This window comes from Balaenoptera musculus, chromosome 7 (genome assembly GCF_009873245.2).
Source record: "Balaenoptera musculus isolate JJ_BM4_2016_0621 chromosome 7, mBalMus1.pri.v3, whole genome shotgun sequence".
Classification (NCBI taxonomy): domain Eukaryota; kingdom Metazoa; phylum Chordata; class Mammalia; order Artiodactyla; family Balaenopteridae; genus Balaenoptera; species Balaenoptera musculus.
The window spans coordinates 53843458-53868913 of NC_045791.1; the positions used below are offsets into that span (position 1 = coordinate 53843458).

General features: G+C 42.4%; 1 protein-coding gene across 4 annotated transcripts in view; it reads left to right on the forward strand.

Annotated features, from left to right (window-relative positions):
• RAPGEF4 (Rap guanine nucleotide exchange factor 4) overlaps window positions 1-25456 on the forward strand; it is a 308154-nt gene that overhangs the window by 39586 nt on the left and 243112 nt on the right. For all 4 annotated transcript variants that reach the window (XR_005020628.1, XM_036858163.1, XM_036858165.1 and 1 more), the window contains 2 exons: window positions 16594-16736; window positions 19395-19483. Coding sequence is in view for 2 of the 4 variants with exons in the window: in XM_036858163.1 (XP_036714058.1) it covers window positions 16594-16736; window positions 19395-19483 (232 nt within the window). In the remaining 2 variants the exon portion in view is untranslated. The remainder of the gene's footprint in view (window positions 1-16593; window positions 16737-19394; window positions 19484-25456) is intronic.

The window sequence follows — 25456 nt, forward strand, 5'->3', positions numbered from 1 at the left end:
CTACTCCAGCTTTCTTTTGATTTCCATTTGCATGGAACATCTTTTTCCATGCCCTCACTTTCAGTCTGTATGTGTCCCTAGGTCTGAAGTGGGTCTCCTGTAGACAGCATACATATGGGTCTTGTTTTTGTATCCATTCAGCCAGTTTACGTCTTTTGGTTGGAGCATTTAATCCATTTACATTTAAGGTAATTATCGATGCATATGTTCCTATTACCATTTTCTTAATTGTTTTGGGTTTGTTTTTGTAGGTCTTTTCCTTCTCTTGTGTTTCCTGCCTAGAGGAGTTCCTTTAGCATTTGTTGTAACGCTGGTTTGGTGGTGCTGAATTCTCTTAACCTTTGCTTATCTGTAAAGGTTTTAATTTCTCCATCAAATCTGAATGAGATCCTTGCTGGGTAGAGTAATCTTGGTTATAGGTTTTCCCTTTCATCACTTTAAATATGTCCTGCCACTCCCTTCTGGCTTGCAGAGTTTCTGCTGAAAGATCAGCTGTTAACCTTATGGGGATTCCCTTGTATTTTATTTGTTGCTTTTCCCTTGCTGCTTTTAACATTTTTTGTTTGTATTTAATTTTTTATAGTTTGATTAATATGTGTTTTGGCGTGTTTCTCTTTGAGTTTATTCCCTTTGGTACTCTCTGTGCTTCCTGGACTTGATTGACTATTTCCTTTACCATGTTAGGGAAGTTTTCAACTATAATCTCTGCAAATATTTTCACAGACCCTTTCTTTTTCTCTTCTTCTTCTGGGACCCCTATAATTCGAATGTTGGTGCATTTAATGTTGTCCCAGAGGTCTCTGAGACTGTCCTCAATTCTTTTCATTCTTTTTCCTTTATTCTCCTCCCTGGCAGTGATTTCCACCATTTTATCTTCCAGCTCACTTACCTGTTCTTCTGCCTCAGTTATTCTGCTATTGATTCCTTCTAGAGTATTTTTAATTTCTGTAAGTGTGTTGTTCATTACTGTTTGTTTGCTCTTTAGTTCTTCTAGATCCTTGTTAAATGTTTCTTGTATTTTCTCCATTCTGTTTGTGAGATTTTGGATCATCTTTACTATCATTACTCTTAATTCTTTTTCAGGTAGGTTGCCTATTTCATCTTCATTTATTTGGTCTTGTAGGTTTTTACCTTGCTCCTTCGTCTATAACATATTTTTTGTTGTTTCATTTTTTTTTTTTTTTGATGGGTGGTGCTGTATTCCTGTCTTACTGGTTGTTTGCCCTGATATGTCCAGCACTGGAGTTTACAGGCAGTTGGATAGATCCAGATCTTGGTGCTGAGATGAGGACCTCCAGGAGGCCGCACTCTGATTGATATTCCCTGGGGTCTGAGGTTCTCTGTTAGTCCAGAGGTTTGGACTTGGAGCTCCCACCACAGGAGCTGGGGCCCGACCTCCAGCCTGGGAAACAAGATCCCACAAGCTTTGTGGCCCAGTTAAAAAAATAAAAAAGAAAGAGAGAAAGAAAGATAAAAAGGAGCAGTGCAGTATCAAAGAATAAAAATCAAAATTAAATTAGAAGGATAAAAAAACATATTAGGAAAAATAAAACTATAATTTAAACAACTGCAACAAGGTGAAATAAAACCACAACAGAGAAAAGAAAGGAAAAAAAAGGGCATGGGGGGGGAACAAGCCAAAAGGAGGGAACAATAACAAAGTATAAAGAATAAAGTAAAATTAGAAAAATAAAAGATTTATTAGGAAAAATAAAAATATGAAAGAATCAACAACAATGAATCAACAAGGTAAAACAGAACCCCAATCTAAAAGAGGAAAAAAGAAAAAAAAAAAAAAAAGCCTTGGCTGTGGAGGTGGAGTTTAGGCAGCGGCGGGGGTTTAGGGTGGGGCAAGACCTAGGCGGGTGGGGTGGTGATGTTTGAGCATGGGGCGGGGCCTCTGCTTAGGACCTGCACAGAAGGGGAGAGGCAGCATGTGGAAATGAGGGCCTCTGGAGTGTGGAGTTCTGGAGTTTGGGTGTAGGGCCCTGAGTGAGGGTGTGTGGGTGGGGTTTAGGCCCAGTGCGTTGGAGGGGGTCTCCGAGGGGGTCTCCGAGTGTAGAGGTGTGGCCCTGGGTGGGGGTGTAGGGGTGGGGCTTGGGCTCTGCTTGGCTGGAGGGAGGCTCCGAGGGCAGAGGATTAGGCCCAGGAGCCCAACAGTCTGCCCTGGCCTAAGTGTACAGGGAAAGCACTGGCCCTTCCCTTCCGTTCCTCCGCACCCCTCCCCCACTGTCTTCCCCAGGATCTCCCCCGTCACCACTGGACCCCTAACTGTGGGTGGGTCCCACTGGGTGTAGGAACTCCTCCCCTCCCCCAGCCCCCCTCAGGGGTGCCATCCCAGTGGTCTATGCTTTACTTTTGCTCCCCCTTCCCTCCCTCCCACTCCCTCATGACCCACACAGCTGGAGGGGGCCTAGGTGGGCAGAGGATCAGGCCCAGGATCTCAGCAGGTTCCTGGGACCCCAGGTGGGCAGGGGAAACCTGGCCACGCTCCCTTTTGATCCTCTGCCCCCCCAGTGGTTCCCCAATTTCCCCCTTCGGGCGTGGGATCCCTTCCCCTCCCCCAGCCACCCCTTGGGGGCGCCAGTCCCGTCCTGCCTCCGCTTCTCCTCCCCCTTCACTCCCCCACACCCCACGTCCTACCCGGTAGCTGGGGTTTCCTCCCGTCCCCTTAGGTGTCTGTTAGTCCCCCACCGGTGCCTGGTATGTGCCCTAGTTGTGAGGAGACGCGAGTTCCGCGTCCTCCTAGTATGCCATCTTGACTCCACCCTCCCAATCTACTCTTAATCCCATCCAATGAATATTTTTTCTTTTCATATTTTGTATTTTTCAGTTTTAGAATCTTCATTTGCTTCTTTTTTCAGAGTATCTGTTTCTCTACTGATATTCCCTATCTCTTCACTCCTTATGCTAATCTTTTAAGTCCTTAAACATATTTATGATAGCTGTTTTAAAGTCTTTGTTTGGTATTTTCACCATCCCTATCATTTCTGCGTCTGTTTCTATTGACTTTTTCCTGATTATGAGTCACATTTCCCTGTTCCCTCACATACATGGTAATTTCTGATTGTATGCTAGACATTATGATCCTCTCATATTGAGAGTCTGGAGTTTGTTACTTTCTTTAAAGCATGTCACCTTCTGTTTTCATAGGCAGGTAACTTATTGACCAATCAGTAAGTTTCTATTGAGGCTTGTTTCTATTGAGACTTATTTTTAAGCCTTGCTAGGGTAGTTCTAGGTTTGAGGCTAGAATGATCTTTTTTGAGCCTCAGTTGAATGTCCAGGTTGATGGGTGGGGTCTGTCTACTCTGGCTGGTCAGGGCTGCTATATCTCTCAGCCCTGTGTGACTTCCAGAATCTCCATTCAGCTTGTACTCCCCAGGAGCCATTGCCTCCCAGGCTTCTCCATGAGTATTGGTCTGCACATTTGCAGCTAATGAGTCAAGAAGACCCCTCTGCTAAATTTTGGAGCCCTTTCTATGAACAGCTTCCCTCTCTCTGGTTCACTTCACTGCAGATTTCATCTACTTCAGCATTCCTGAATTCTAATTACTGCCCCACTAGCCCCATGAGATTGCCATGCTCTACTTGGGCTCTCCCTCTCTGCCTGTGTTCCAGAAAGTATCTCCAGGCAAGGCATCAAGGTTATTGTGTGGATCACCTCTTGTGTTTCTATTCTTCCTAGGATCATAGTCCTGCATTACCTGTTATCTAATGTCTGAGAGCAGTTGCTTCCTGTATTTTGTTCAACTTTTAAATTGTTTACTGTGGCACTAGTTATTCCATCATAGCAGGAGTAGAAGTTCTCTTCTTTTTGTATTGAAACAATAGATTTTTTTAATAAATAGAAAATTCCTTATATTTAAAAAAATTAATTGCCATTCTACATATTGCTTAAGTGATTAATCTGCAGCATCAGTTATAGAGATGGTTTTGTTAGTGAACTAAAGACACCTATAAGGCTTTCTTTGACTGTTGGCTAATATGTGTACTTCAGTAACATGTTGATGAGTTGATGAAATTAATTCTGGTTGAAAACCTTTGGTTCTAGGTCAAAATGATGCCCACCTTGACCCATTAAGTTCTTTTTTCTGTCCTCTCTTGGGTTCCTTGCTGGAAGTGCTGGAATTCTTGTTATTTAGTCCTACTGCCTGAGTTCTAGTTCTTTATGAGACTTGAACACTCAAGCTTCCATAACTCATCATTAATCTAGAGACGTGTCTTCACCCAGTGTGTCTACATACCAAATTTTCTACTCCTATCTGTTATTTATCAAATAAGGTAAAATTTAGGCCTACCTTCTCCACTTTAAATATACTTATATCCATTACAAGTATTGTGGGGCAGGACAGATTAGTTGCCACAAGAACAGCCTAATTATCTCCACACAGGAATGATAAACTCCCTTGTAGTTTTTGGTCCTATATTATATATTCTAGTTTAGAACCACTTTCAATTTGTGCCTAGTTTAATGGATTTATTTGAGTGCATATCTTCAAAAATTTTACTGGTCGTCTTTGTTTCTGGGATACAGCTTTAGAACTACATTATTTCCATTTCCCATATGGTTTTTACCTTCAGAAAAGGCTGAGTAATGTCACATTTTTCCATATTTAGGTTTACTAAATTAGTCATGAAAATTATCATGGGCTCACATGAAAAAAATGTAAGTGGATCCTACAAGAAATCTTGGTGAATAATTAAGCTGCTGTTAAAAATGAAATGATTCTTAGTGCATTCTTTCACTGAGAACACTGGAAATCTGAGGATTTATTATTACTCTAATTTGGTAAGTGTGGTCACGAAGAGCAAAAAGTTTATAGACAGACAGCTTCTTAAGCAAAAAGTAATATAATTTTCCTTGAAATGTTATTCACCTTTAATAATAATAATACATTCACGTGTACAAATACAAAAGGCACAAAAGTATATTTATTCTTTCAACAGTGTTCATTGGGCATCTGCTATATGCCAGGCACTGTTCAGGGTACTGGAAATATAGCAGAATCCAAACAGACAGAAAATCCCTGCCTTCATGGAGCTTACATGCTAGTGGAGGCAATCAACAAAATAAATAACTTATGTGTTATTATAAATATGATGTTAGGAAGTATTAAGTGCTATGGAAAAAAAGAATTCTGGATAAAAATAGGTTGGGTGCTGCTGAGAGGACTGGGATTTTAAATAGGTGTCAGGATCAGCTTCGCCGAGAAGAGAATTTGTGCTCAAACTTGCAGTAGGTGAGGGAGGGGGTCTTGCAGATATCTGGGAAAGAGCATCCCTGGCAGGAGGAATAGCTATTGCAAAGCTCTCAGGTGGGGCAGAGGCCTTCAAGGGACAGCAGAGACACCTGTGTGTCTGGATAAGAGCGAGTAAGAGGAGAATAGATGAGGAGGTTCCAAAGGAAATAGGTGACTGGGGTGAGGCATGGGGACCAGATTATCCACCATCATTGTAGCATGCCCGCTTCCCTTTTAGAGCCAGAGATTTTCAACCAGCTGATCCAGGGAGGTGAAGGCATTTTCAAACTCCCTGCTCAAAATGCGCGGCCCTCTGCTGCTGCTCATGGGTTGGAATGGGTAAAAGATTGAGAATAATGTCCTCCCCTCCTCTCCCCCATCCTCAGCCTTCCTTTTCCTCACTTTGTTTCACCTTCAAGGGTCTCCTTCTTGTTGCCCAGGAATAGAGAGTGCTAAGAAATGGTTATCAGAAAGATCTGACTCAAGAGATTCCCATTTCCTGTTCTCCAATCCTCACAACCTAAGGGTCTTAGGGCCTTTCAAATGTTTAGCTGTAGCAATGGCAATTTTTTGAACAGAGTTATCTCAAATTTGAATGTAGCACTAAGTAGTGTGGAATGATTTTCGAGAGCATCTGCATGCTATGGTGAAAATTACATGGGGAAAAAAAGCCATCATTTCAAATTTATCAGCAAAACATTTTTAAAGAAGCATCAGTTATCTGAGTCATCCCAGAAGCCATTCTAAAAGTTTAAGGAGCCAAAAGAAATTATTTTTAACTTAATGCTAATAGGGCAAGTGTATTACCTAGGGAAAATTATGATAGTGCTCTTTATGTGCTGCTTGGGGTCCAGTAAGCATCCAGTGTGGCTGGGCTTTGGGGACCTCTGACTACAGTGTGTGGTGGAGAGATGTGTGCCCAGCCTGATGATACTGTGCTGAGTTTAGACACTCATGTACAATCAGAGAAGATTTTTGAAAAGGGTCTGCTAAAACTGGGCAAGGCCGTACTTTGATTTTGTATTTGTAATAAGACAAATTACAGCACCCTGAGTCTGGTCAAAAGGTTTCCCTCTCTCTTTTCACTAATAAATGCAGGATCAGCCTTTTTTTTTTTTTTTTTTATAAATTTCATTTATTTATTTTTGGCTGCACTGGGTCTTCATTGCTGCACGCGTGCTTTCTCTAGTTGCAGCGAGTGGGGGCTACTCTTCATTGTGGTGCGTGGGCGTCTCATTGCGGTGGCTTCTTTTGTTGCGGAGCACAGGCTCCAGGCACGCAGGCTTCAGCAGTTGTGATGCACAGGCTCAGTAGTTGTGGCTCGCAGGCTCTAGAGCTCAGGCTCAGTAGTTGTGGCGCACGGGCTTAGTTGCTCCACGGCATGTGGGATCTTGCCGGACCAGGGCTCGAACCTGTGTCCCTGCATTGTCAGGCAGATTGTTAACCACTGCACCATCAGGGAAGCCCCAGGATCAGCCTTATTTAGATATTAGCAAGGCTGGTCCTGACCTTGGCCTGAAGACAGGCTTTTTCAATGGTCCAAAGAGCCCTGGGCCCCAGAGCTGGCATAGCTCTCTTGGTAGGACAGATGACACACTGGTCACCTGCAAAAGAGAGGTGGAAGTATTCTGACTCCTCCTGTTGCTCTGCTCAGGACCAAAATGGTGGCCCCTGGTGACCTCCAGTCACAACTCTCTTATCTCATTTGGGACCCTGGGGGGCCGTTTTCTCTTCACTCTTTTATAGAGACATAAAAGCAAGTGGGCATGATTTCTAAATAGGGAGACATCAGGCCAGGAATGTGCAGACTTAACACGTTCTGCTCCCTGGTGGCTGACATGCAGGCCATATTTTGCAAGGGTCACAGAGGTCATGGTGTGCCTTGTGACAGTCTCAGCTGTGAGGATACAAAGCTGCAGTTGCACCTGGGGTCCATCAAGGGGATTTTTTTTCTGAGAGTCACCCTGAACATGGGCAGAATCAATAGACGAGATAGAATTTTGGCAGTTGGTTGAGTTGAGGGGTGCGCTCCTGTGCGTGTGGGGGTGGCTGGGTGTGTGTGTGACGTTAAAGGAAAAGACGCTGATGCTGTGGTTGGGAATCCGCCTTCCAGTGCAGGGGACATGGGTTCGAGCCCTGGTCCAGGAAGATGATCCCACATGCCGCGGAGCAACTAAGCCCGTGCGCCACAACTACTGAGCCTGCACTCTAGAGCCCACGAGCCACAACTACGGAGCCCGCGTGCCACCACAACTACTGAGCCTGTGTGCTGCAGCTACTGAATCCTGCATGCCTAGAGCCCGTGCTCTGCAACAAGAGAAACCACTGCAATGAGAAGCCCACGCACCGCAATGAACAGTAACCCCCGCTCGCTGCAACTAGAGCAAGACCCCGAGCAGCAACGGAGACCCAACGCAGCCAAAAATAAATAAATAAATTTATATTAAAAAAAAAAAAAGACACTCAGGCTTGTTAAACGTAGTAAGCAGACTTTATTCAGGGCCATTGAGTCAGGCATAGGGACCACCGCCATAAGAGTTTACAGGAGGGGAGAGAGATTGGGCTCAACTCCGAACACAGCATGGGCAAGTGGCAATTTACAGCCAAGGAGCAAGGTGTGGGGGTGGGAGGAAGTCAGTGGCTGGAAAATTACTGAGAGGAAACATCAAGGGTAAGGAGGATTCTGGCTAAATTGGCCCGACGGGATTCTTGCTGAAGACAAGGGTGATCCGATATCGTCTGGGGGATGGCGGAGGTTGAGAAACCCAATCGGATATGGAGGGTGGTCAGATATCGGGAGCGGGGGAGGTTCTGGTTAAACTGACTTTTTAGCAAGGTTCTTGCTAAAACTGCATTTTACAAAGAAGTACACGGATGGGTCTAGGAAAAGGTTCAGGAGTCTGACTACAGTTTGGTCAACAAAGAATCTTTATGCGTGTGTATGTGTGTGTTTGTATATGTGTTTGTACATACGTGTGTATGCATCTGTGTGTATACATCTCTGTACATATGGATATGCATGTGTGTATCTGTGTGTGTGTGTGTTAGGAGGTTGGTGGGTAAGAAACTCATAGGGAGAAAAGTCAATAGAACAGGTCTCTAGGGAGAGGAGCCCTACTGACACACCACATTTTTTAGGAATAAATGACGCAACAATGGTGGTACTATAGACGTAAAAAGAGAAACAAGAAAGAACTGATTTTAGGAAGAATTTACAATAGTGCCTTCATGAAGTCTTTGTAGAACTTGCATCCGTCAGCGATATCTGTTCTTCTTCTGAATTCATATTTCCTTCTTTCCTATTTTAATTGCACCTCTTACTACATTTCACCTTGATAATTGCTGTGTGTGCACAATTCTCCCTAACTCAGTTTGAACTTCCTCAGTGCAGGAACCATGCTCTTTGTATCACCCGAGTGCTTTCTTCTCTCATACAGACACGCAGATTGAATGAATGCATTTTCAACACCTTCTTTCTGAATTTTGTTGACGTTGTTGGGAAAACTTGTAATTAGTAAAGAGTCAACATTTCAGTATTCTAAGTGGTTAATAATCATATAATTAAAATAACATGATAAGTGGTAAACATCTTGAGTTTCAAAGACTTTTGATATATCCATGTCATCATTGGCATTATACACACATGATTTTAGCATACTAATACTTACCTAGCCTCTGTGTAAAATGTTTTTGCTGGAAAAATAGGGTTCAGAATACCTGCTTCATTTAACAGGGCTGTGTGATGAACATTTCAAAGCCTTTTAAAAAGTTAATAGTGTTATGAAAAGGACGAGATTATCAAGTACGTATTGTTTGAGATCTTACTGTTGTTATAATAGAGAGAGAAATATATACATGCACACCTATCTATAAACCCTTCCAAAAATACAAGAGAGTTCTAATATATGTTTTTAAGCACTTTATTCATTGCTTTCATCAGATACTTCTTTTAAAAGGTCTTTGTGGCTAACGATGATGATGAAGCTGATGGTACTCATAATAAGAATAGCTTCTGTAGCCCTTTATAACTTATAAAGCTCCCATGTATTTTCTCGGACTTAACAGTTCATTAGGAGTGGGGACTAGCTCTTTATAACCCTAAGTTACTGTTAAAACACAAGGAGACAAAACAAACCGCAAAGTCATTTTAATGCAAATGTATTTATTTAGCATTACACCCAGTGTTCTGAAATACATTTACTGATCTTCAGAAGACATCTGGAAATTTAGAAAAAAATACAAGTGAAGTAGTTGAGGAAATTAAGCTTTATATACATTCCCACAAGATGACGGTACGGTTACAGCCCGTAATTGTCCATTTCTTGGATGAGCCTTCTGTTCACGACTATGGGAAGGCAGCTGGGCAGAGAGCACTTTGCCTCCCTTCCCTCCTTTCCTTTCCTTCTTCATCTACTTCCTGCACGCCTCCCCCAGGTCTGACTGCTGGGTGTTGAGATCCATTGTCCTGAAAGGTCCCCCAGAGATTCTGTGGGAGGTGAGGGGAGGAGGGGGGGCTTACTCAGCAGATTGGTGAGGGCGGGGCCCACCTCACGGCAGAGGATTTGCATATAGATTATCATATAGTCAAACAACAGAAGTCATCTAAGAAGAGATGTTTTGCTGATTTTATGGTTATTGTACATTTTTCCCCACAGATGCCTATGTGTTATTATTTCGTGCTCTGACTAATCCAGAAACTGGTTAATTAGTCCCTAGATAATCCCGAGTTGACTGAATTAAGATTTAAGAGCACATTAAATTTTCACATTGCATAATACACGTGGGCAGCACCTGGAATCCAGAACCTTTGCTATCCCTCGTACACCTGACTTTGGTAGTTTCCATGTTTGCCTTCTTTGTAGAAAACAAGGTGCAGCCCAGAACATTGTGGGTACCCATGTTACAGTACTTACCATACAGTATTCTAATTTTGGTTATGTGGCTCCCTTCCCCACTGGATTGTGAGCTCCCGGTGGGTAGGGTTGGCGTGTTGCTCACCTCTGTTCTTCCAGGGAAAGATATTTAATGTAAGGTAGGAAAGCAATACAGTTTACTGAATGGATAAATAAAATGAATGTGTATTCATGAAAGGATGTGTTTGGTAGAGAGTTATTTAAAATTCCATAGATTTTGATAATTCATATTGCAAAGTTGTCTTGTTTATTTGAGTGCCATTAATTTGAAAGGTAGATGTGATAAAAGTTATAAATAAGTTGTTAAAACCACTCCTTTCAAGATCATAAACACATTCTAATAAAATTATCTTTTTTGTAATGCTAATAGGCATTATTTACTATTACAATTTATATAGTACTTAAAAGGATTTTATTTTATCGACAATGTTTTTAGTTTGTGCCTTTTTAACTTAGATGGGTTAACCTCTGTCTGAACTTGCTGTCTGATTTAGACAGTTTTCAATGACGGACAGTAAAATTCATCCTGAAGAGCTAAAGAACCATGAGAAGAAAAAACAAAACAAAGCAGGAAAACAGTGATTCAGTAGTTAATAAAAAATAAGATCCAAATAGTATTCACCAAATGAATGGATAGAAGAATGATGGTATCTCCGAGAAGACAGAAGTTGCATGCATGACGTGTGAAGGAGTAAAATAATGTGATAAGATTCCAAAAAGAAATGATATCAATTGGACTTCAGAGAAGGATGAGAACATTGTAAGGAAAAGCTCTGTGAAGGAAGTGAACCCTAAGCTGGTCATAAGGAACTGAGTCAGGGTGAGAAAAGATGTTATATCTGTATTAGTTTTCTATTGCTGTGTAACAAATCACCACAACCTAGTGACCCAGAACATCACACCTTTATTACCTCATCAATTCCGTGGGGCAGGAGCCTAGGCATGCTTGTCTGCATTCTCTGCTGAAATCAAGGTGCTGACTGGGCTGCGTCCCTATCTGGACTTGGGGACCTCTTTTGAGCTCACTTGGTTGTTGGTAGAATTCAGTTCCTTGCAGTTGTAGGACTGAGGTCCCTGTTTTCTTGCTGGCTGTCAGCCAGGGGCCTCATATATTCCTTGCCACGTAGCCCGTTTGCTACATGGCAGCTTCCTTCTTCAAGGCCAGCAAAAGAATCTCCTATTTTGGGACTTCCTTGGTGGCGCAGTGGTTAAGAATCCGCCTGCCAATGCAGGGGACATGGGTTCGATTCCCTGGTCTGGGAAGATCCCACGTGCCGCGGAGCAACTAAGCCCGTGTGCCACAACTACTGAAGCCCGCGTGCCTAGAGCCTGTGCTCCACAACAAGAGAAGCCACCGCGATGAGAAGACCGCGCACCACAATGAAGAGTAGCCCCTACTCAATGCAACTAGAGGAAGCCTGCGTGCAGCAGCGAAGACCCAATGCAACCAAAAATAAACAAATTTTTTTAAAAATTGAAAGAAAAAAAGAATCTCCCACTTCTTCTACCCTCTTTTAAAGGACTTGCTTGATTAGGTCAGGCCCACTTGGGAAAAATCTTCCTTGTGATTAACTTAAAGTCAATTGGTTAGGGACCTTAATTATATCTGCAAAATCTCTTTAACTTTGCTTTATATTGTAACATATCATGGGAGTGATATCTCTACACTTTTGCCATATTCTATTGACTAAAAGTAAATTAGAGCTTCTGCCTACCCTTAAGGGGATTATATAAGGATGTGGGTCATTGGGGTCACCCTAGGATCCTGCCTACCACAGTGTCTTCTTTTGTAAATGATTCTTTCTACTGCTGTTTGAACATGTTTTAAATGTGAAGTTTTTAGAAGAAGTGATTTAAAACATGGGTCCTGGGTGTTGGAGGGCTGGCTAAGGAAAATAACTTCTCTGAACTTGGAACTTTTACTTAGGGGGCCAGATGTACGCAGTTATTAAGGAAAGGAGCCTAGAGTGAGCTATAATTAGAGAAACCTGCATCATCATTTTGAAATACTGCAAGAGCTTCCTGACTGGTCTCTTAGCTGTTGGTCTTTACTCTCTCCCACCTGCCTTTACTTGCAGTCAAGGTGATCTTTCCAAAATGTACATCCAATCATGCCACTGCCCTGCTTCAGATACTTCTGCTGACTATTAGATGGAACCCAAGTTCTCCAGCTTCCTAGGCAAGGACTGCCATGCCGTTCAGCTTGCTAGCCCAGTGCATGTTTCACGTGCCCTTCATTCACACTCAAATGAGGCCATGGCAGGAGGGGTTAAGAAGTGGAGATGGATTTGAGAGACACTGAGTTGGTAGAATTACCTGGACATGGTGAGAGAGGACGAGCCTGCTCCATGCATGGCAATGAGGAGTGCAGGTGCAGTGGCAGATGTCGGAGAGAAGGTGAGTCCAGTTTGAGGTTGCTGTAGAATGTCGCATCCAAGGACTTCTTGTGTGCTTGGCCCTCTACTGAGTGCCATGGGATCTATGAAGGAAGTACCAGGCATGACCTCTGCAGAGAGGAGAATGTATGTGGCATTAGGAGATTATAGATTCCCAAGAGAAGTGGGGCAACAGAAGGATTATCACCTGTGGTAGGTTACAGAGGTGGGTTGGTAAAGATGTCCATTAATAGCTGAATGGAATTTTCCCCACTCCATGAATGACAGAGAAAACATTGCTTTTCATAGTTTCTGTGGCCTAAATGTTTAAACAGTGGGGGAGACAATTATTAGGACCTAATTTTGGGGTGCCCACAGAAAATCTCAGGAAGAGAGGTTTCATGCTTGTCCTGGTTATCTCAAATTAACTCTGTCTTTCCAAGTGTCTTTTGTCACTTGGCCTCACACAATCTGGTTGTGAATCATGAAGTTCTTTTGTGCTTGTTTTGGTCTGTATGGAAGTATGTAAGTGTTTTTTTTTTTTCTGCTGCTTTCAGTTTCTTCTGGAGAGTGTTGGGCCAAAAATGTTTTTAGGCCGCCCTGGTCTGCCTTCCTAATATGGAACATGCTCTGGGGAGAATAAACAAGATGAGATGCTGCTTTCCTTCCTGATGGAAGATGGATTCTAATCTCTATCTCTTTTCCTGTGTAACTAAGTAGAATCCACCATATCAGTGTTCAGCCAATTTCCAGCTCATCTGGTCCTTGTGATCCCCCCTCTGGTTGACTTAAATGTTGCCATTGCTTTGGGCCTGCAGGCTAGTGCCAGCGCTTCTGTAGCGGAGCCCCGTGGGGTTCACACGGCTGCTTGCTGTGGCTGGGTGTTACCCCTGCTTGTGCCAACACTGCTTCCCATGAAGTGCGCTCCGCTGGCTAGAGCTTTCGAGGGTAGCTCTGCCAGCCACTGCACCTTCACTGCTTGGGAAATGCTTTCCCAATGGACCCTCAAAGACTCTCATTGAAAGTTGTCTGCACCCCTTTATTAACTGCTGAAATTCTAGCACCTGTTTCAGAGCCCCTTGACTTTTGAGAACATGGCTTCTGGTAGGGAGTTGATAAGGCCCTTCCAAAGGGACAAGAGGTGGAAAGAGGCCCTGTGCCCAGTGTGCCGTACCTTCCCTGGTAAGCCTGCAAAGCTCTCAGCTCTTCCGGACACTTGGTCATCTCATAAACTGGCACTAATGCATCAGGATTTTCCTCCCTCTTCCCTGGGAAGCAGAACTCAGGCCCTTTGAGTAGAGGTTAATTGGGAGGCTCGCCGAGGTTGTAAGCAGGTTCTTCGAATCTAGTTATCTTGGGCCTGAAAGTGTGATGGGGGTGGGGGAAGAGCCTCTCAATTAAACTCATGAAAGCTATGTCTTAGGTCTTCCCCTGAGTGACAGGTCACCTGCTCATGTCCTCCAAAAATGTGCATCTCTCATGGTGGGATCTGTCTTCCTCTGATAATGTCCCAAGTTCCTTGGACTCTGGCACATGTAGTCCTGACCTCTATGTTAGTCTAGGTGATGCTGTATTAACAACACTCCCCCTCCCCCAACCAAAATCTTGGGGCTTCACACAGTGGCGGTTTATTTGTCACTTAGACAAAGTCTCCACCTTGCGGCTGTAGCATCTGAAGCACCTGCCTTCTCATCAGTTTCCTAGGGCTACTGAAACAAGAGACCACAAACTAGGTGGGATAAAACAACAGAAATGTGTTCTCTTATGATTCTGGAGGCTAGAAGTCCAAAATCAAGGTGTCGTCAGGGCCAAGTCCCCCTGAAGGCTCTCAGGAGTATCCTTCCTTGTCTCCTTCCAGCTTCTGGTGGCTGCCATCAATCCTTGGTGTTTCTTGGCTTAGAGATGCGTCACTCCTGCCTCTGCCTCTGCCTTCACCTGGCCATCTTCCCTGTGTCTGTTTCCAAATTTCCTCCTTTTTGTAAGGACACCAGTCCTTGGATTATGGCCCACTCTAATCCAGTGTGACTTCATCCTAATTTGATTACATCTGCGAAGACCCTATTTCCAAATAAGGTCACACTCATGGGTACCGGGTATTAGGGCTTTAGCATATTTTGGGAGAGGGACACAATAACGCATCACACGCTGCAGAGTTGTGGCTGAGGAAGAGAGAGATGGGAGACACCCCTGGCTCTTAACAGTTTCACCTCAGAAGTGATGCGTGCTAGATTTGTCTACAGTCCACTGGCCAGAACATGGCTCCAACATAGCTACAAAGGAAGCTGGTAAATGTCAGGGAACACGTGGGAATCTGGTGAGAATTACCTGTCTCAGTCACATCCTGGCCCTCCTCATTTCCTCTGATCCCAGAATGTTCTGGGGCACTTAGGAGGTGAATATTTTCTGTATAATGTGACATATCTATCAAAGAACAAATAGACCTGGAAAATGGCTCCAAGAAAAGAAAGAAAATAGTTTATATAATCTGTAAAACTATCCCATTTTTGTTTAGTTCTCCGGTTCGTCTTAATCCAGAGAATACAAAACGATGGTCAACAAGTAGGATCTAGTCCATAGATGTTTTGTGTGTAGCCCACACAATGTTTAAGAAATGTGAACAAACTTCTAGATCTTTCCCTGAACAACTGAAATACGTGACGTCTGGCCCCGTGTTTCCACAGAAAACCAGTGATAAGGAAAATAGCCAATAAGGCCTCCTCCCTGTAGACAGTCCCACCTCTGCAGTTTGCAATTTGTCTTTGCTTTTACCACTGTTTTTTTATAGGAGACATTTTTTCCCTTATATTTGGCTCTTTGTACAATCATTTACTTTACCTAATAGGCCCCGGCAGGCATTTGTGTTTGGGACCTCAATTTTGAGTAAGTATAGCCATCTGTAAAGGAAAACTTCTCCTCCTGTGTTTCCTTTACCCTCACGCTACTACCATAACCCCTACACTTCTGATACCAGGTGTGTGGGTTTTCCACACATTACGCAATTCTGTGACACCAGCTGGCTGTCCTACAATTCAACTCAATTCTGACACTGTCTACCTGGAGATGACATCAGATCCCACAGGTTAAGGGCTCGGTTCCACAGAACTGCTCCCCGCCCACACACACATGCAACTTCAGATGTCAGCTGCAAGTCCAAGTTGTTATCTGTGCTTCCGACTGACTGGCTATAAATTGGAGGTTTCCACAAACCCCTCTTTGAGTTCGATGAATTTGCTAGAGCAGTTCATGGAACTCAGGAAAACAATTACTTGCTAGATTTACTATGAAAGGGTATAGCTTGGGAACAGCCAGATGGAAGAGGTGTACAGGCAAAGTATGGGAAGGGGCATGGAGCTTCCACGCCCCCTCCCAGTGCCACTCTCCCCACATTTCCAAGTGTTCACCAACCCAGAAGCTCTCTGAACCCCGTTGTTCAGGGATTTTTATGGAGTCTTCATTACTTAGGCATGCTTGATGAAATTGATTGGCCATTGGTGACTGAACTCAATTTCCAGCCCCTTCACCCCCACGTCAAGGGATTCGGCTGAAAGTTCCAACCCTCTAATCACATGAGTGGTTCTCCAGGTAGCCAGTCTCCATCCTTAGGTTACCTAGGAGTTTTCCAAAAGTTCCCTCATTAACAGAAACTTGGTTGTGGTGGAAAGGGGCTTGACACCCATTTCACTTTTATGGCTCTTAAGCGTTTCAGGAACTGAGGACAAGAGGCCAAATATTATAACTGAAGAGGCTCCTGTGGCTCTCATATAAGAAATTACAAGAGTTTTAGGAGCTCTGTGCAAGGAACAGTGAACAATTTCTTATTTCTTACTATTTTATATTTTTTATTATAAATCACAATATCACACCATCTGCAGTATTTGTGATTTAAGGTGAACAGTCGACAAAGGCCTGGAAATATTTATAATGGTTATAGGGGGATAAATATTTGCAGTAAAATACTTGCAATTGGTATATTTGCAAAAATTTGAATATAGTTAGAATAATGCATGTTGACTCAAGTAAGTTCTTTCTGATATAGCCTTGTGCCTTTTCTCCCCTTTATAGACCATTAGAACGATCCAGTGAAGATGTGGATATAATCTTCACACGGCTGAAAGAAGTTAAAGCTTTTGAGAAATTTCACCCAAATCTCCTTCATCAGATTTGTTTATGTGGTTATTATGAGAATCTGGAAAAAGGAATAACATGTAAGAAATGCAACTCCAGTGGTGTGTTTTCATGTATAAGTTTGTGCTCATTTGTGGTTACCCTGTGGGGATGGATAGCAAATGGGGTATCTATGTGCCAAATATTTGAGCTTCAGTCAAAGATATGAGGTTGACATTTCCCTCTCCTTTATTTATTCGGTTCCATGTAGGCATTTCCTTAACTCCTTCATCCACAGCATGTAAATGGTTCTTCCAGGGCAGCCTACTTTCCAGATGGAGCTGGAAGGATGTACTGATTTATACATTCAGCAGTCTCCTTAGAAATTCTAATATATAATTATTTTCTGTAACCCAAGAAATATGAGAGCCAGCAGGATATTAAATAAGATAAAAGGTCTCTTAACTAATGATAATAGTAATTTTAAAAATTAAAGCATAGCTGATTTTACAATAGTAATGTTTCGAATTAACCTCAGTGATAATGTCTATTCCAGATGTGACCAAAGGGGTAGGGAAAGTAAAATGATAGGGTGACAGCTGCATTAAAAAAAAAAAAACAAGTATTTTCTCATTAAAAAAGTAGTGCTATTCCATCTGTTGGGATACTTTATACTGCAGTAACACAAAACTCCCATCCAGCTGGCTTGAATAATAACTCATACAAGGAGGGAAAATCAATTACTCATGTATAAGCAGTCCTGAGGTAGGATGGCTTCAGGGTTGGTTGATTTAGTGGCTCAATGACATTATTAAGGTCTCAGGTTCCTCCCATCTTTTTTGTTGGTTTATTTGTTTTTGCTATGCATCCTCAGGTGTTGGCATTTTTACTCAGATTTGTCCCAAATGGTTCTAATACAACTAACTACGGCAGTTGGAGGCATCGTGTGCTGATACAAAACATTCCTGCTGAAGGACTATTTCTTGTCTCTTTTTCAGAATCCCCCAGCAGACTTCCTGTATTGTTTCATTGGCCAGAATTGCATCATGTGCCCATCTTTAAACCAATCACTGGCAGAGATCATGGAATCACCATGGCTGATTTAGACCAATCATGGTTATCCCAGTAGAGCTAAGGAAGAAATACGTTCTTGGAATTTGGCCCTTTAGAGTAGGGTGGGAACTTGTATAAAATCCATGTTCAGTTAAATAGGAGGAAGGGAGGGCATGATTCTGAGTGGGAACCTATCAGGATCTGTCACAACATCATTGTAGAAAATTTAGAAGACACAGTAAAAATCACCTACAATCCCCAAATCCAGAGATTGATATTCACATTTTGTGTATGTTCTTCAAGATGTTTTCCCACATGCACACATGCAAAAACATAGTCATACTTCTATTTAAAAAATCATCCATACATATTGTTTTCAATCCAATATTTTTATTCTTACTGATAGCGGGAACTTCATTCTTTTAGAGATGAGACCCTGTTTTCTATTTCTTAAGGCCATTTTCAAAATGAATCTTCTATGATGTGTAATGTGAATTTGATTGGCAAATGGTAATGTCTTTGGGGGCCAAGAAGTTCATGAAAGGCAAAGCCCTAACTCTGAAATAAATCCCTTACAAAGGCTAGGGATAGCAGAGTTACTCGAGAGGCCAGCTATAAACTCAGCAATCCCCCATCTTAAGCTTATCATTGCACTTGGTAGGATGCTATTGTTGTTCTTGCCTTTCCACAGCATGTCTCAGTCAGAGAGTTTAGAACAGCTTGTCATCATTAATTATGGCTCCCAGAAGCTTCCTCTTATGCAGTGAGCACTAGCCTTGCCAGAACTTAACTGTCCCACTGAGTTGTCATGTGATTTTTCATTGAGCCACTTGACTTCTGACTCTGTGAAAAGAATTTTAAAATATCAGATCATTCCATCTAGTTATTTAGCTAGGATATTTAAAAGGATAGTTGGGTTTGTATGAGATTTTTGAACCAGTGTTTCAGAATGACTTTCCAAACTACTGGTCTTAACATGGATAGGAGAACTAAGGTTCTCTTTAAATAATTAAATGTTTTCTCTCTGAGATGACAAAAGTAAAGCAAAATTAAGTTCAGAAATTTCTGATGAGAATCATTTCCAAAGAGTAGTTAACTCGTAATGCCTAAAAGCAGTGAATTTATAAAATAAACAAGAAAATGGACAATGAAAATACAGTAGTTAAAAATTTTAAAACAGATTTTATTTTTCTTAATCAGCCATTGGTTAGCTTAAAAGGAGACATTCTATTCCAGAAAGCATGCTGCTTTTAATATAAATAGATTTGGGAAATTGGGGTGGTGAGCTAGTTTTGTTGAGTCCCATAGTCTTATTAACATGTACCCCATCTAGAGTAATAATTTTCTAAGAATCACAATAGAGTGAAGTATATTTAAGATAAATTACAGAGAATACCAGTCAGTTCTTCTTACATTCAAAGGATCTTATAACATTTAGGCTTATCATCCCTTATTGCTGCTCTGTAAATATGAAAGAGTTCTGTTTAATAGAGTTCTACTTCATGGAACGTTGAATAAATAGGATATAGCTTTGTTGATAGAAGAGGGAAAGAAAATTATGGCATGTTCTGGTGGGAACAGATAGAGGAAGGTTGGTAAGCTCATCTAGGTCCAAGTTAGGCTCACAATAACCAGTGAGAAACTATCAGGTTATGTGGTAAAACCAACTTATATTTGGTCTACTTACATGGCTTTTTCTTTTCCAGTATTTCGCCAGGGTGATATTGGAACCAACTGGTATGCTGTCCTGGCAGGGTCTTTGGATGTTAAAGTTTCTGAGACCAGCAGTCACCAGGTTAGATACCTTATTCTTTTTTTGTCTTAAAGTAAGAGTTATTACCTTTAAACGATACATTATCCCTCTGTCTTGTATGCCATCAAAATTACATTTTCCAAGCCACTTCCTCTTTCCCACAGTAAGGAGTTCAGCAAGTATGTGTTGAATTCCTTTATTAAGTTCCTCAAGAAACATATATAGTGAATGTCTTCCATGATTTGAGTATGGCGCCAGGTGTGGGAACATGAAATGCAGGAGCACATGGGCTGTTCTCCAGGAGCTTGCTCTCTATTTGGAAAATGCAAACAAGTCCATTGCAGTGAGAAACTTCAGTTACATAAGGTGAAATGTGAGCAAAGGGGAAGGAGAAGCAAGTCTTCCGAGATTTGTCCTTAGATCCTCTTCCATCTGGTTCCCTGACTTTTCTCCATCCTAGAAGTGATCCCCTTGTCAGCCTTTTAAGAGCTCCAGCAATGCAGGGGAAACGTGGTCGATGCAGTCCTCCAAATATCCCTCACTTTTTCTCTACCTCAACTTGTCAAATGTGGGAGGGCCAATAATACTTTTTTTTCTGAAGTGCAGCACTGGCTTCCTTTATCTTAATTAGTCACCTCTGAGGAGCTTGGCATCCTAGTAGATAAAACTCATATTCTACTTGCCCTCCACCCCATAATATTTGTGAATTTAAAATTGGACCCAGAGTCTCCTTTCCTATCTGCAGTGACTTTTGCTCCGTCATTATTCCATGTGGCCTAAATGTACAGAAACTTCCTATTTAGAGCCAAGAACCTCTCACCTCAAAAGGACACCCCTCTAGGGGCTACCGTCAAGCTTCATATGAGAACGTTCCAAGTTTATATTCACATATTCAGGATTCAGATATAAACTGAAGGAAAAGGATTGGCTAACTACAAAATCAGAAAGAAATATCAAGAAACATCAAAGAATCAGTTAAAGGGACAAGTAATCTCCAGCCAAGTACCATGTTTAAGACAGTGCTTCTGAGCCTTCTCCAGATGTGGCACACTTCGAATGTGAGAAACATTCATGACGTACTCAACTTGAGGTTTAAATTTTGTAGAAACTTGTGTGTGTGTTGGAGTTGTGGGCAGTTACCATCTAACAAGCGGATGGTTGGTAAGTGGACATTTGGGGTTTGGAGTATAGATGCCTGTGTTCCACCCGTTGTTATGGAGGCTTAGGGTCTCAGGCCAATGCCCAAGTTCTACTTAACCAATAATGTACCTTTTCTATGCACCAGTGCGTCAAAAGTTCCATGAGAAACTGCCTGGAATCTGTGCCCGCTAGCCTCAATGGTACTGTCCCTCTCCCCTCTCTCACAGGGCCAGTTTCCTCTTGGATTTCAGAGCAGCCCAACGGGGGAGGTGGGTTTTGATTCTTGTAAGCTGCCTCCGTTTCCCAGTGGGACTGAGGACAGCTAGCAATTCTTGGATATTTGTTATGTGCTAGGCAGTGTTCTAAGCACTTAATAGGTGTTTACTCCTTTAATCCTCACAATAGCCCTATGAGGTAGGTCACATTACTGTTTCGTTTTACAGATGAGGAAACTAAGGCCTCAAGGGATTAACGAACTTGCTGCAAGTAACGTATCTAGAAATTAGGGGAACCAAGATTAAAACCGAAGGACTTAGGCACCTGAACATATGCTCTCAGCCAACACTCTGTACTATTTGACTCAGAAGAAACATGATGAAGCATGTAACTTCCCTCTCTCAGCTACTTCTCATCCTTTCAGATCACCCCATGTCCTGCATCTCTGCACACCTTTTACCTGCAGACTGCTGTCCTGGTGGGTCCCCTCCGGCCCTCTTTGCTCAGAGCTGCTCCTGATAACTTACCTTCACCCGGTCCACCTCCATGGTTGTGCAGAGGGGGCAGGGCCTAGAAGAGGATGATTTTCCTTCCTCCTCTCCATGGTCCTGAATGAGTAATGATGGTGTGGGTGGAAAGTCGAAAAGAGAAAGGTGAGGAAAGAGAGGAAAGGGAAGGAAGATGCAAATTAAGGAAGAGAAAGGTGAGAAGGCAAGAAATATAAGCAAGAGAGATGAGGAAAGAATTTTAAAAAGCAGAACAGATGTTCCTAAGGGATGGTAAATAACATCAGCAGTGATATGCTGACACCTCAGATGTTAAAAGCTGCCATGAGATTTTGATGGTATTAGAATAGTATTTGGCCAGGGGCTGCTGGAGTGTTACCCTGGACCAATTATCTCTCACCATGGGGTGCCAGCCAAGAATAGCTGAGCAACACTTTGTTATCAGCTGTGGGTTTTTAAAAAATTTTAGTAAACTTTTAACTTTAGATTTTAGCTGTGGTTTTGACCTCAGCCCCAATGCAGAGAACTTTCCTGAGCTGGGCTTGCTCTTCTCTTACTTTGTTAGGAATTAGTTTTATACCAAAGCTGGCTTATTGCCTCCTCTGTGTACTTCACAGAGTCCAACCGTAATGTCCAACCAGAGTTTTCTGAATTGATTTGGAGAGTCACTAAGAAACAAGGAGAACACGTTGACCTCTACATCCTCCAACCCTCCCAAGAGTAGCCTGAGACAGACAGTGATCCTAGCCTTCTAGCCAGCTCTGATGGGCAAGACAGGGTTCCAGCCACACGGGGGGAAGAAGCTAAGGAGAATGAGTGAGATGGCTGAATCTTCTCTCGTGGCGAGTTGCTCAAAGGGGAGAAACAAAAAAACCATTTCTAGCTGCTCTAGCCTTGTAACGGACTCTGGTCTCTGCCCACTAGTGATGTGGCCACATCAGGTCTATGGGTTAGCCAGTCAGAGTAATATCTGATGTAAGTCAGGGTTTGCCAGAAAAGCAATGCCAACAGGAGATAGATAGATAGACAGAAAGATAGATAGATAGATAGAAAGATAGATAGGAAGATAGATAGATGGATAGATAGATAGAAAGATAGATAGGAAGATAGATAGACAGAAAGATAGATAGATAGATAGATAGGAAGATAGAAAGATAGATAGAAAGATAGGAAGATGGATAGATAGATAGATAGACAGAAAGATAGATAGATAGGAAGATAGATAGACAGAAAGACAGATAGATAGATAGGAAGATAGATAGATAGATAGACAGATATTTCTTTTAAGGAATTGGTTTATGTGATTGTGGGGACTGCCAAGTTTGAAATCTTCGGGGCAAATGGCAGGCTGGAGATTCAGGTGAAAGTTGATGCTGCAGTCTTGAGCCTAAAAGCTGGAAACTCAGGCAGAATTTCTATGTTGCGTTGTGGAAGCAGAATTCCTTCTTTGGGAAACCTCAAGGGAGACCTATGTGCTCTTAAGGCCTTCAACTGATTAGATGAGGCCCACCCACATTATGGCAGGTAATCTGCTTTACTTAAAGTCTACTGATTGTAAATGTTAATCACATCTAAAAAACACTTTTATAGCAAAATATAGACTGTTTGACTGAAAAACCGATTACCATAGTTTAGCCAAGTTGACACACAAAGTTAACCATCCTATACCCCTATCATGGGGAGCAAAATGTGATTGGGCAATGGGCCATGGGAGGAGAAGCAAGAAAAGACCTGGAATTCCTAGAGACCAGCAACAGCATTGCTAAGTGCCTTCATGTGTCACACTGTGCTAGGGGTTCCGTGGATATTAACTGACTTCATCTTTAGTTATTCATGTCCTATTTTACAGGGCCTTGAAAACAAGGCTCAGAGACCTTAGGTATAACTTTCCTGGGGCCACACAAATGTACGTGGCTAAATTAAGAATTGAATTCACTTGACATTTCAAAATGAAGCTTACTGGGTTTTACAACAATTCTGTGTTTGGCAAAGGAAGGTAAATTTCTGTGACTTACAGAAAAATTTTGGATACCTCCTAGATGCTTAACAAATACCTATTGGAATGTGAGCAACTCTCTAATTTTGTTGTGTACTTCCTGATTTCAAGTTTTTTTCCAATTTCTTTCACTTAGTAAGTCACCATGCATCGTATGAAACCTCATGCAGCAGTATTAATATTTTCGTAGGAAAAAGAACCTACTGCAAGTCGTCACAGTTTTCTGGCTAATTACTACGTTAACCGTTGTCTGCCCAGAGGATTTGTTAATGTCCGCCACTAAGTAGATAAAGCAGAGTCCTTACTGACCTCTGAATGATATTTTTACGAGGCCACATTTTTTGAAATTTGTATTAAATCTGTGGGTTTGTTTTTCCCCTGTGTATGTAAAGAAAGTTTGGTTACATTGTGGAATCTTTGCTGGGACTAACTTTATCTGCATATTTTTGGTCTCTGCAGACCAAAAATGTTCCTGCTGGAAAATTCCTGGACAGTGGCTTTAGAGGTACATGGCTATAAAAGAGAAGTATTTCCTTCTTTTTACTGCTTGACTTAGCAAAATAAACTCATTTTAGTTTTCTAAAATGCAGGCAAGAAAAAAAAAAAGAATTGAATTCACGTCTGACACACTCCAAATTTCATGTTCTTCCTGCTGGTCACACACGAAAAAAGGTGGGCAGGGGGCAGTAAAAGAAAAAGAAGAAAAGTTAAAAGAGACTAAGAGAGAATTAAGGAAAGAAATGAGGTAACAGCAAAGAGTCAAATCTTCAGAAGTGGTTAGGGCAGTTTCTTGCTAGCCTGCCCCTCCATTTTCTTTCCTCAAGTCTTACCCTGCCCTGCATGCCTCTCTTCTCATCTGAGAGTCAGAAGTCAGAGGAGATGGTGGGGATAAACTGCCAAACTTATCTCTGAGTTTTGGCTCCACAGTGGGGTTTTAGCTGAGCCAGAACGGTGAGATAAGGGCAGGAATGGCTAATGGTAACAGGGCGCCCACTAGAGGCAGCTTTGTGCAAAGCACTTTACAAGTCTTATTTCACTGGCTACCCCCCACATTGCCTTCCCCATTCAGTGCTATTATTAGTCTCATTTTCCAGGTTCCACAGCCCTTAGGTGTCAGAGCCAGTTCTTTGTGATTCTAGGGCTCAAGTTCTTGACCCTCAGGGTTGTAGAGGTGCCATCCGGAGGGTGGGAAGGGGAAGGGATAAAGTGAGGGCTGAGCAGTTTAGGAATGACGAGTGTGCAGAGAAGCAGCTTTTTCCCCTGCAGCTCCTGCAGCCACTCTCCTGCATTTCCGATTCCAGCTCAGAACTCAGAGCTCCACGCCTCACCTCCAAGGCCCCCTTGCAAGTGTTTGCCCCCCTGAGGCGTGCTGCTGGGGAAGGCCCGCTTCTCACCCTCTGCTGGGCTGCCCCTGGCATGTGGGCCCTCCTGCACCACCTTTCAGACGACGCGCACAGTGAAATGAGCGCGGCCCATCCCTTCAAAGGGTTTCTAGGTTAGAGGGGGGGTAGGTGTTGATGGGATGTGTAGGGGGTTGAGAGAAAAGGAGGAGCCTGACTTGGGTGATAAGGTGGGTGGTGATGCCACTGATTGAAATAAGAAACACATGAGGAAGAAAACCCTTCACAGATTCTGGTACAGTATTTTTATGGCATACATTTATTAGGTACTATTGATGTTTTGGGAATTTTTTTCTGAAAAAAATCACCCTATTTCTTCTGTATGATAGGAAGATATAACTATATATAACTTTAAGAATACACAGAGCAGAAATATTTTATTTGCCTCATAAATTCATGTTACTTTCCTGCCTGTTTCAGTGTATTACTTTTTCTCCCTTCCCATCATTCCTCTATACTTTTCTGCTCACCAGAGTAAGAAAACGCACTTCTTGCTCTCTGTATGATTGGTTTGACAGGTTCTTCTTGACTTCTTTGGACCTCCCGTGGAGGGTCACACTTATTTCTCATTGGCCATACACTACGAGCAGAGTAGTATTAAATCTCATCACGTGCAAAGCATTTTACTTGCACGCCTTTGTTTGAGCCGCTCTGTTAGGTCGACCCAGCTGTGTTGCATCTTGCTTAGGTCACAGGTGAATGAGTTGCCCACTCAGGAGGACACAGTGGTAGCCCATAGAGCTGGAAGTCACGTGAC